Here is a 12,760-nt window from a genome sequence, read left to right on the forward strand (position 1 = left end):
TGGCATCACAGCTCCTCCAAGGTAGGAGGCTCCCCCTCGAAGTGTTCTGGAGAGCCCCTGTGGACTAGACAGTGCGGCAGCTTGGTCGACTGCTTGATTCTGTTGGATAAATGTCGGCAATTGATTCCTTCTATAGTTTCGCCTCTCGCTGACAGCTCAGAACATCCTGGAGAGCCCACATCTGCTTGTCAAGACCCTTGATCCTCCGAGCCTAGCAAGGAGGAAGCCCTGGCGGTCTGCTTGGGGACGGTCTCCTCCATGCAAACATGCAATGCTTTAATTAAACTGACTTTTGCTTCCCTCTGGCACTTCTCCTGCTCTGCTGTTCGTACTTCTGAAAGGGGACCAGAAAGGACGTGGCCCCCTTTTCCCATTAGCAGGCAAGGTTCGAGCAGAGTTGGTGGAAAGAGGAGCGGGCTCTCCTCGTCGGAGACGTCTCGAGATCTTATCGCCTTGCAGGGCCAGAGTGGGAATCGTCTCTGCTTAATTATGCTGCTGGAGCACAGATACTGCCTCCCTCTCAGACATCTCCTCTCGCTGTCTGCTTCCTCGCCTCCCGCTGAGCCCCATTCCAGAGGCCGGGTGAGTAGGAAGCGACCAGAAATAGCATGATGTAAGCATCAGCCAGCCTTGCGGCAGCACTCCGGAGCTAATTCCACCCTACCAGCTTCTTCTATTTTTTTGTGTTCCCCCCTCCTCCTCCTCACCCCGCTTCTCTCGTCGTCATTAACGTCTGGATATTTTCACTCGCACAACACGAACCGGGTATTAAAAGGCCGCATGTGAGGCGGGGGGAGAGCGAGGGGATAGGGTGCTCCATGCTCAGAATTTAAGCATCCACTTTCTCTGGGCTTAAGGCGTCTACTCCGCAACTCTGGCCTGCTTTTGCGAGTTCTTTGCAAGCCCCCCAAATTCCTCAGATTGAGTTTAGTGTGCCAGTGCTTATCGGCACGGGGCTATCATGGCTCACTTGTGTGGCGGAGTGGCACAGCTAAGGGCTTGGCTTAATAAACATCTCCCGGTGGCAGCCGGCTCCTCAGCACATGCCGGGCCCCAGGGACTCCAGGCATGCCGAGATAAGAGCCTCGGCTCTTCTTCCCCAGCGTTCTCCAAGAACCTGCGACCGGCGCCGCTGCTGAGCCTCCGCCGATAACGCTCACAATGTACTCTCCACCTAATCCCGGCGAAAAATCTTGGGCAGTGGGAAGCATGGGGCTCTCCTTGTTGCGACGAAGGTGTCTTGTGGTTGTTTACACACATCAGCCATAACATTAGTACCACACCACCTTAGTGCCTAATATTGAGGAGGTCCATGCCTCGAATGCTCAGATCTGTTATGACCTCCGAAGGTGTCCCGTGGTATCTGCCATCAAGACTAACGTTAGCAGCAGATCCTAGCAGCAAGTCCTGTAAGTTGTGAGGTGGGTCAATGAGCCTTGGGCACCCATAACCCTGCCCTGGTTCACCGGTCGATCTTCCTTGGAGCTCTTTTGGTAGGTACTGACCACTGCATACCAGAACCCCCCCCCCCCCCCCCCCCCACAAGACTGATGCCTGATGCTTTGGACATGTCCTGACCCTCCAGTCGTCTAGAACGTCACAGTTTGGTTCTTGTTAAAGTGTCTCAGATTCGAAGTTCATAACAGAGCGGTGCTCGGCGTGGAAGACACGGCCGCCATTGTCTCAGTCGCCGAGCCACTGACTGTCGGCAAAAGCCAGCTTGGGGGGGGAGCTCAGGAAAGAGGGAAACACCCATTCAGATGCAAATCGCCTCGTTTAGCCAAGACTGGCGAGCGGTAGACCGCAGGTACATAAGTCAGTCCTTTCCTTCGGGCCTTTATTTGTGCATAAATAGGATGGCATGTGGCACAAACAGGCTTCGTCCTCATACATTTTTTTTTTTTTTGGAGGAAATGGAAAGAGCAAGCATGAGAGAGGATAAAAAGGGGTTCTCGAGGAAAATGGAAAAGGAAAAAGGCCCTCGGTGATAAAAGAGCGGCTTTCTTTCATGATGCAGCTGACCTGCAGACAGTAGGGGGCTCTCTGTGTACAGTGGTGCCAGCAAACAAAGCTGTTCTCTGTTCGGATGAGAAGAGAGAGGGTTTCTCTCTCTCTCTCTATATATATATATATGTGTGTGTGTGTGTGTGTGTGTGGATGCTCGTCTCTCTCTAGCTCCCTCTGACAGGTGGGATCCCAATGGGGTGTGCGGTGACGGTCACTTCCCATCAATATGCCTCATCTGGCCTCTGATCTGACAGTTGGCATTATGCCCTCTGTCTCTCTGCCTCCTACTGCCTGCTGCAAACACAATGGAGGCCCACTGAAATACACCCACAGCTCTTCTCTCTTCCTCTCTTGCTGTCGCGCTTTCTCGGCCGCTCGCTCCCTCCCTCGGCCGCTCGCTCCCTCCCTCCCTCCCTCTCTCTCCACTGTCTCGCTCTCGACATATGCCCATGCCCGTCTCTCAAACGCACCAAGCAGTCAGCGGCGTTGGCCCACAAACGCAGCAGAAGTTCGGAAGGTGGCTGTTTGTTCAAATGGGTCCGTCGGATCCGCCGGATGTGAGATTTAAGGATAACCTCAGGGTGGAAAAAAGGTGGAAAAGCAAATGGAAAGGTGCATTGGGATATTTCCCATGAGGCTCTGTTGGCCTGGTGTCCACACATAAATACAATCTCTCTCTCTCTCTCTGTTTCTCTCTCTCTCTCTCTCTCTCTCTTTCTCTCTCTCTCTCTCTTACAGATGGTGTGGACGCACTGTCTTTCTCCATCAGCTCCCTGACCTTGATTGGCATGCTGGCAGTGATCACATACACGGTAAGTAGACCGTGTTTGTCTGACCGTGGTACGCCTGGTTGTTTACACACAAATCAGCCATAACATTAGTACCACCTCAGTGCCTAATATTGAGGAAGTCCATGCCTCGAATGGTATCTGCCATCAAGACTAACGTTAGCAGCAGATCCTAGCAGCAAGTCCTGTAAGTTGTGAGGTGGGTCAATGAGCCTTGGGCACCCATAACCCTGCCCTGGTTCACCGGTCGATCTTCCTTGGAGCTCTTTTGGTAGGTACTGACCACTGCATACCAGAAAACCCCCAACAAGACCTGTCTGATGCTTTGGAGATGTCCTGACCCTCCAGTCGTGTGGAACGTCACAGTGAAGTGTCTTAGGCTTCAAGAACTGACTGTTCACTTGCTGCCTAATATATCCACCCCTTGACAGATACTGTAACCACTGTAGCCACTGTAACCAGATAATCAATGTTTTTCACATCACCTGTCTAATGTTATGGCTGATGTATGTATGTATGTACTGATTAATGTCCCACTCACGAGGGTCATAAAAAGAGACTGTGGGCCGAGACTGCACTGTTCGAAGGGCTACAAAACCCAGGGGGGATTGGTGGTGGTGGGGGGGGGGGAGGTGAATGGAGCAGACGATAGGATTCTGGGAGGTGCCCCAGCAGCATTGTAAAGGGACATGGTCTTCTACTTGACTTAGCAGTCCCTCAAGCCTGCTATCAGGTGAGTTCAGGACAGGGATGCAGTCCACTGAACAGTGTTCCTCCAGTCTGTGCCCTTTTTTTTTAATCTGAGGTAAGGTCATAGCAGAGTGGTCCGAGTCCACTTCTACAAGCAGTTTCACAATCATTGTATGGCTGGAATTGGAGGACCAGCTCAGCAGAAAACTTTAGCAGTAACATTCCCCTTACCCCTCAGCCGAGACTTGTTCTGGCGGTGGCGTCTTTGGGTTTGCTCTCAGTTGATCTCAGTCAAGTCTCGAGTCTCTAGGGCCCCTTAGGTTTGATATGCCTTTAAATACGTTTGGTTGTTGTGGTGCAACAGATAACACCACTACCTGCCAGTGAGCTAACACACCATGTGGGAGACTGGGGTTCGATTCCCTATGCTGCACTACACCAATAAGAGTCCTTGGGCAAGACTCCTAACACTACTTAGCCCCATCTCTGTAATATGAGTAACCCTGGAAGTCACTCTGGATAAGAGCGTCAGCTTAATGCCATAAATGTAAATGTTAATGTAAATAACAAGCCTTTCATTGTAGAAATACCTTTAGGCTAAAAGACGGAATTGAAAGGCTCCGCCCGCTGTTGGTTAGTCTGCGGTTTGTACAGTAAGTATGCTAGCTAGCATCGTAGCTTATTCAGCTCAAATTTTAAAGCAATGTAATGTGTGATTTACACCAAAACTCCAGCTGGATTACCTGGATTACCCATTACACTATTATTATTATTATAAGCTTTATTAGAGCTATATTGTTTTACCTCTTTCCCTTTATTAGTAGTTATTAGCACTTGCAATGCATTCAAAACAGAAACCGTGTTCATGAGTTGAGACCAGCTGTAAGCAGTAAATTCTGTAAGCAGTAGTGCTGATGTTCTGGTTTTCCAGTTCAGGAGAATGGTTTTCTTTACAATGCTGATGAGCGTAGACCAGGTGTGTGGGATATTTGGGGATATTATCAGTAGAGTGGTCGCCTAGCAAATGCAACTGGAAGGTGAAGTCGGGACCTGGCAACCAAGACAATTCTTGGAAATGTGTGTGTGTGTGTGTGTGTGTGGATGGATGTGCGTGTGTTATTGGTTTCCATTTGTGCAGTGCCGAATCGCTGAAGGTGGTCTTCGGTTGTGTTGAGGGGGCGCTGAGAGCAAATATCTGAGTCAGCAAATCAGCAAATCCCCTTAAATGTGTTTTCAATTTCGTATTAAGAGAGTTGAACCAGTTAGAGGGGGGTTGGGTTTGAATTAGTGAAGAAATGGAGTTTATTGGGTAGTGTTGTCATTTTAATGGTTGCTCCTGTTTAATGGTTCCTCTTTGGATTGTCCTGTATTGATTTGAGGAGAGGGTGTGGTTTATATAGATGTATATTTATTTATTTATTTATTTATTGGCTGCCAAGTTCCAACTCTGGAAAGTTAGTGTAAATAGTGTCATTCTGAGGATTTTATGGGATATTTGAGATTTTTTAAGATAGTAGATAGTATAGATAGTATATTAGACCTATAGATAGTATATTAGACCTATTAGACCTATAGATAGTATATTAGACCTATTAAACCCTATAGATAGTATATTAGGCCTATTAAACCTTATAGATAGTATATTAGACCTATAGATAGTATCTTAGACCTATTAGACCTATAGATAGTATTTAAGACCTATTAGACCTATAGATAGCATATTAGACCTATTAGACCTATAGATAGTATATTAGACCTATTAGACCTATAGATAGTATATTAGACCTATTAAACCTTATAGATAGTATATTAGACCTATAGATAGTATATTAGACCTATTAGACCTATAGATAGTATATTAGACCTATTAAACCCTATAGATAGTATATTAGGCATATTAAACCTTATAGATAGTATATTAGACCTATTAGACCTATAGATAGTATCTTAGACCTATTAGACCTATAGATAGTATCTTAGACCTATTAGACCTATATATAGCATATTAGACCTATTAGACCTATAGATAGCATTTTAGCCCTATTAGACCTATAGATAATATATTAGACCTATTAAACCTTATAGATAGTATATTAGACCTATAGATAGTATATTAGACCTATAGATAGTATATTAGACCTATTAGACCTCATAGATAGTATATTAGACCTATAGATAGTATATTAGACCTATTAGACCTATAGATAGTATATTAGACCTATTAGACCTGTAGGTAGTATAGGTCTAACCATACGTTAGACCTCTGTGATTTTTACAGCCCAAGTCTTGTTTACTTGTGTTTTTAATTACATAAGAATGAACGCCATCAATATTTTAACCAACTATTGAAAGATGACTTTCTGAAGGAGATCTCTCATTTTACGGTGTCATTTTTTTTTTTCATTTATGTTTTCTTTATTTAGGATATTTCAGCATTTTTTCATTCCAATCTCAATATCTGTATTCTTAATACTTCAAATGGTGTATTTGCATAATTATGCTATTATATTACCATTATATTAGTTGGATAAAATGGTCTTAAAATGACTTAAAATATAATTTATTGCAATTATTTCTAGGTTCCAATTTGTCATCCAACAAAAAATCATTAAATCTTAATGGAAATCTGGTGGATTTTGTGGATCTAGACCTGCATCATCTGCATATGAATGAATTATTTGATTGGTTTATTTGATTTGCATTCCTTTGGCTTCACTAGTATTGCAGTATCAGTGGTTTGATTGCGAACCAAGTTGGGGAGAGTGTGTATCCTTGTCTGGCTCCCCTTTGTAGTTAATCCGTTAGTTGAGACTGTAGCCACTGGTGAGCTGTATAATACCCTAACCCATTTGATGAACGGCCCTCCAAATCCAGACCTCTGTAAAGCACTGATTAGAAAACTACTCCATGTTTTATGGTTTGGTGTTTTGGCCTGTTCCTAATTCCTCAGGCTTTATTCATGTCTCATCTACCTGTATATACGAGTGTATGCATGCGTGTTAAGGTTAAGGGGGCCTTAGGACGATATCTATTTTCATATTTCCCCTCATATCTGCTGTCTATTTTTATATCTGCAAGCCTGGCCGGTCATTAATAAACGCCTGTATTTTGATTCCCTCAGCACGCTGTAGCTTTCCACCGCTGGAGCCCAATAAGAAAAATCGACTGCTCCGTAATGCTCGTTAATGTTGGCCATTTTTCACCACCGCCATCGCATGGAACTAGATTGCGGGCCATACCACGGCTCTCTGCTCTGAGGAGGAAGCGAGACGGGGTAGCGCCAGCAGTGAAAGTTTGAGAAATATCAAGCTGCGGACCAAAACCGACACAGCAAGTGTTGGAATCCATCCTGCTGCCTGTCAAGTTCGGAGCCGTGGTAGAGAAGAGAGAATTACGTGGAGATTTAAAGGATGGCATTAGTAAGTAATGCCCCCCCCCAAACTCCAATAGTTGTAATCCAGCCTGATGTGGGCCGTGCAGGCTGCCTTTAAAGGGGATTCGTAATGAGCTGGCAAACTCTCCAGGCTGGTAATGCGTTTGGCTGGCTCCGTCCTGACCCCCATGTTGTTAGAGAAGCTGGGAGAGAAGCTTCGAGAGAAGTCTTTGTGCCGTTGATGTTTGTGGTGCGAAGTCTTGAAGGTGGTGAGGGCTTGGAGTCAATCATAAAGAAGGCTGTGGCAGCATCCCGGCTTATGCGATGCTCTCCACTCCATCACCTCTTTCTATCTATTTCTCTTCACCCATCAACTCCAAACATCTCCCCTCACACTCACTCTGACCTCTTCTTCAAAACAATAGACTCCTCCATACACACCAGAACCACCCCACCCACCCCCCTTTAGCGACAGGTGATTTATCATACCGGGCTATGTGTTGTTATTATTATGCGTGATTAACCTAATGGAATCTAAGTGATGGGCTCCGTATGGAGCAACGGTGTTGTCCAGGCTCAGGCCGGTTAATTTATCACCTCGCTTTGTGCCGAGGTGGCCGCTCGCTTGCTCTTAATTCAAACAACGGGCAGAGATGTAAACTCTATATAACAGCGGCATGCCTGACTGCGCTCAAAGTAAATGCAAGAACAAGCAGTTCCAACCTCGTGAGCTTGACCGTTTTTAAGCACATTTCAGTGGAAGTAGTTGAGCTCAATTCAAAAGCCATGCTGATGCCAACTTTGTGAAAGTCCCATACCAAGTCTTTACGCAGTCGGGACCAATTATAGAAGTCCTGGAGGGCAAGGACTGCGGCGCCAGTTACTGTATGTGGGTTCGGCACGGCAAAGTAAGTCTCAAGTCAAGTCTCAGGTGACTTTTAATATAAAATAAGAGCGTAATTCTTCTAATCTGATACATTCGGCCTTCAGTTCTGCTGGTGAAGTCCCAGTCAGTAGGAGAGCTTAAACAACCAGAAAAAATCACGATTGACCAATTTTCTGTTGAGTATTTCACAAATGTAACATCTTTATCACCATAAACTTATTAATGCTAACTAGAAAGTAGAGTTTAAGTACAGTCGTCATTCGGCCGAATAAATACTGCAATAAAAGAGTGTTCCGACAAAATGACCTGGAAACTTTGGTCAACTTCAGGACAAAATTCGGTTCCTTATTTATTTATTTTAACCCTCTACAAATCGACGAATTAGCTGTTGCGTCAAATCCGAATCCACTAAGGCGGTTCCAACATTGCTGTAGAATCTGTAGGCTCCGCCCTTTCGATACGTATGTGGCCTATATATAGAGTTACAAGGCTATTAAGTCAGGTAGAGGTACCTCTCATCTGTGATTGGTGGATTCATGTGTTTGTCTATGGTTGTGTGTGAAACTGACCAATGGACACTCAGAACCTCGTCTTCAGCCTCTCAATTAGACTGTTCTATACTATTAAGTACTATTGTATTCAGACATTCCACTGGATTTGGATAGTGAAGACTCTGGTAAACCCATTTCAAGCCTCAATATATAAGCACATGAGTAAAATGTTTTTGTTAAATTCTTCATATTTCATATTTAAAATTTCTAAAATTGAAAAAATGCTAAAATAAAAATATATTTGACTGAAATCAGAAATAAATTCTTGAAAAACAAAAATTTGGGGGAAAAAATAGGCTTTTATTGGTCACAATCATAGTTACAGAATGTTGAAATTGCTTGAATGTGGCTTCTAACCTCACATCAAGGGAATGGCCTTAGTTGAAGGCCAGCAGAATTCAGCACTCCTTGTAAATCTGTAACCGAGTGGAGAGGCTGCTAATCGCCATCCTTTGACTTCCACCTTGAACGCAGCATTCCCTAAGCACTGCTCCTGGCATTTGGAAGGGCCCTGGTGTTGTGACACGTTTATGGCCTTGTTGACATTCATTCGGCCTTCTTGGAGGTGACGGTTTCAAGGTGTTCCAGCCTCGGAGGCGAAGAGCTGTAATCATGCCGTGAGGTGGTGTGAGGTGCATGGCTGCGGTGGTTTGTGCTTGACCATAGAGTTGCTTTCACACTCCTCCAGGCATATATATATATTTTCCTTTCTGAACTCTGCTGCCATTTGTTACACTCCTAAAATAAAGCTGTCAGAAAGGTTATTCGGGCCGTTATTCGGGCCAAAGTGTCGGTGGGAGTGCTTTCAATTGAAATTTTTAAAGAAACATCCATTGACAGGTTCTTTAGGGGAGCCAGAGTGGCTCGGGGGAGATTTGTGAGCAAAGGTCTGGATCCTGATTTGGCAGTCTGGCAGTTGTCATTTACATTGAGTCATAATTTCGTCTTTTTACACTGACTTCCTTTTAAAAGTTAAGGTTTTAACGTCTCCTGTGAAGTTGCACTTTTGGAGATGCAGAGTTCTTATCCCAGCACGAGGGCCTGACTGCTTAACTCTGCATTTTCTGCAGGAGGGAGAAGGGACGAGCTTGTGTATTTGCTATTAGGCATTGCTTAGTGATTTAAAAGCCTGGTGAGTGCCCTGATTTACAGCCCTGGAGACCATCTCTATATCTTTATCTCTCGTCGCTCTCCCTCCTACACACTCTCCTAAATCTCCAGCCAGAAGATGCTCATGCCTAATGAGATGGGTGGAGGTTTCGCCCATATATATATATATATATATATATATTTTTTTTTTTTTTTTTTTTTTTTCCCCCCATTTAATCATAGGCTGCTAATTGTCCAGGCCCAAATGGCGCCCCCCCCCCCTCCTCGATCACATCTTAGGCCCCACTTCGGTCTTCTCAAATCTCGAAACGTCTCTCCAAATGTTTCTTTTTCTCTTATTTTTCCTTTTCAGTCTTATGTTCCCTTCCTTATTCAGCTTTCCATTTCTATTCACTGCTTCCCTGCATCATTTTTATCAAGTGGATTCATTACTCCACCATCTCGCTCTCTCTACCTTCCTCCCTATTTCTCCTAAATCTTCAATGGGAAGAACCTTGTGTCCAATAAGAAAGGGAGAGTGAGTCATTCCCCCCGCCCACCCCCCACAATTTAATCATGGACCACTAATTGACCAGGCCGGACTGACATACCCTCAAGTAGCTTCTTAGGGCCCACTTTGTATTTTTCCTCATATTCAAAATTTTGATCTTACCTCATGTTCCTTTGCTTTTCTAACTTTCTATTTCTGCTCAGTGATTTCCTGCGTCATTGCAGTGAAGTGGTCAAGTGGTCAAGTGCCCCCTCCGACCCCCGTCTTTTGGGTCTCTTGTACATGTCGATGTGTTTTGGGGCTTCTCGCTTCTTTTATTTATTTATTTATTTATTTTCGACAGTTGTTCGCCGCTTTTTGCCACGGCCGTTCAGCGTCAGTCTTAATCCTGGCATATTTACATACATATTGGCCGCGCCAATTAACGTGAAACCGTCTTAAATAATATGATCCGTCTCCGGTGCTCCTCAATCCATGACTGCCTGAAAGTCTGCAACCCGTAAACATCGCCAGATGCTGGGCGTCCTTTCTGGGGATGCTCTGTCATTTTGTAATGCAGATGTTTTGGGGGCTTCTTGTCTTCGGTCTCGTCTGCGGTAAATTAAAAAATGCGCTCCCAGTGGGGTTCTGGCTGGGTGGTAGACTTTCAGGGCATTATTCTGCTGCAAGGCGTCTTTCAGCTGGATCTGAGCAGTCTGTAAAGATGCTTCTGTAAAATTCAGGGTGAGTTCTGCTGTTGTCAGTCCTAACATCATAAGAACAAGGGCTCTTTTGACCTTTGGAGCCTGAGCAGTTTCATACTGCTGTAGGTTTCGCTGGTTCATGCACATTAGTGCAGTTGTGCTTCTTAATATGGTAAATTTAGTGATTATGACCCAGCAGATTTATTTGGACCCTACCTCTGTACATAAATTAATTGTCTAGTTGCCAATTGTCCAAATACTTATGGACCCCTACAGTGGGACAGAGTATGCTTTATATGCTCTGTACATGTTTAGGTTACCTTCAACTAAATATCGGTTAAATACAGCTTAGGTCCCAAACCAAAGCTTAAGTCATTAACCCCTTCCCTCAACCCTAGACCCTAACCTTAAGCCTGATTCTAGTACTAACCCTAAACGGAATTAACTGTACCGCTGCCAATTGTTCAATGACGTATATCTGTATATTTTCTTCAACACTAAAGCTGGCTTTAAACCTTCTCAACCCAAAGCCCTTAACCCTTTCCATAAGCCTAAACCTAGGCCTAATCCTAACCCTAAAGGGAATCAACTGTGTAACTTCCAGTTGTCCAGCGAGTTAAGGAGCGAAGTATCTGCTCAATTCAACTGAATATTTCTTAACACTAAACCAGGCCTTAACACTAACCCCAACCCACAACCTAAACCCCCAAGTCATACAATAAGCCTAAACCTAGGCCTAATCCTAACATTAGCACTAACGCTAAAGGGAATGAACTGCACAGCTGCCACTTGTCCAGCGCCACTTGTCTTCAACACTAAACCTGGCCTTAATCTCATCCTTCTTAACCCAAAACTCAAACCCTTAACCCTTTCCATAAGCCTAAACCTAGGCCTAAACCTAACCCTAAAGGGAATCAACTGTGTAACTTCCAGTTGTCCAGCGAGGAGTTAAGGAGCTAAATATCTCATAGAGATATATAGATATATATTGATATGTAAAAAGATATATTTTATGTATGAAAATATATAAAAAGACGGTATTGAAGCTTGATGGTTCGGCTGTAGCTGGTTTGCATTTAACTACCAGACCGCTGAGGGGAAGGAAATCAGACATATGCGATGCCGTCCCTCGTAGCCCTTCTGCAGCAGCTTGACCTTTTCCCATCTGAACACGCCGCTTTGGCGCATTGCTTCTTGGGCAGCAGCCAGTGAATCATTTTCAGCTCTATTTTTGAGTTTTTGATTTGGGCATGGCTCAGTCTCGAATACCTTGCTGTGACCATTTGAAAGAGCTCGAGGGCCTCGAGTTCTGTGAGGAAGAACAGGAGGGGTCTTAAAGTCAAGTAGTGCTGAACAGGCTTAGGAGCGCTAAATTGTCCATCAGCGCTGCCTGGACCACCGGACTGCTTATTTTTCTGGAAGCCTGGTTGGTTTGGAAGTGTCCCATTCAAAGGAGCGACTGGCTGTGACTTAATAAGGTTGGATCTAAGGAGGCTGATTGGATTAAAGTGCGTCCCTGTGAACCAATAACAGTTAGCGGTAACAGATGCTAGCGCGTGGCCTGTGGCATCGAGAACTCTGCTATGCACACAGCCCAGAAGGACTGATTGGACTGTCGTCTGGCTAATGAAGAGCCTGGCCTGAAGTTAATTACTGAACTTCAGAAGTAAATCAAGTGGGTTAGCAAGCAGCTAAGAGTCTTGGTAATATGGAGCATTACCAGACGGATCAGATGGTGACACCTATGACAATGTAGACTGTTAGGAAGTTGAAGTTTGGACATTTCCTTTTAAGAATGGATTCCTATATGGTATAAAGTACACTGTTAGAATTATATCTTTGATCTTTGAGGAACCTTTGGAGGGTCCTCAGTTTGACATTGTGGAGGAACCTCTTAATGTGCTTTAAGGAACCTTCAAGAAAGGTTTTTTTGAGGAGGTTCCTCAAAGCATCTTAAGAGGTTCCTCACAAGGTTCCTCAAGGATACCTAATATTATTGCAGTCCAATCTGCACTATATGTCAATATTTGTGGACACCTCTTCCAATAAATGTATTCGGCTGCTTTAAGTTGCAGCCATTGCTGACACAGATGTGCAAATGCACAAACACACACACACACGACCTGTCTAGTCCCTGTTGAGAAGTACTGCCATTAGAAAAGACTCTCTAGAGCAGATAAAC

The 12,760-nt window shown here is 44.5% G+C and overlaps 1 protein-coding gene across 1 annotated transcript in view; it reads left to right on the top strand.

Annotated features, from left to right (window-relative positions):
- lmbrd1 (LMBR1 domain containing 1) overlaps nucleotides 1-12,760 on the top strand; it is a 149,534-nt gene that overhangs the window by 61,712 nt on the left and 75,062 nt on the right. The window contains exon 7 of the mRNA XM_072669950.1: nucleotides 2,746-2,819. Within this exon, the coding sequence (XP_072526051.1) occupies nucleotides 2,746-2,819 (74 nt within the window). The remainder of the gene's footprint in view (nucleotides 1-2,745; nucleotides 2,820-12,760) is intronic.

Source organism: Salminus brasiliensis, chromosome 24 (assembly GCF_030463535.1).
Source record: "Salminus brasiliensis chromosome 24, fSalBra1.hap2, whole genome shotgun sequence".
In the NCBI taxonomy this organism is placed as follows: Eukaryota; Metazoa; Chordata; class Actinopteri; order Characiformes; family Bryconidae; genus Salminus; species Salminus brasiliensis.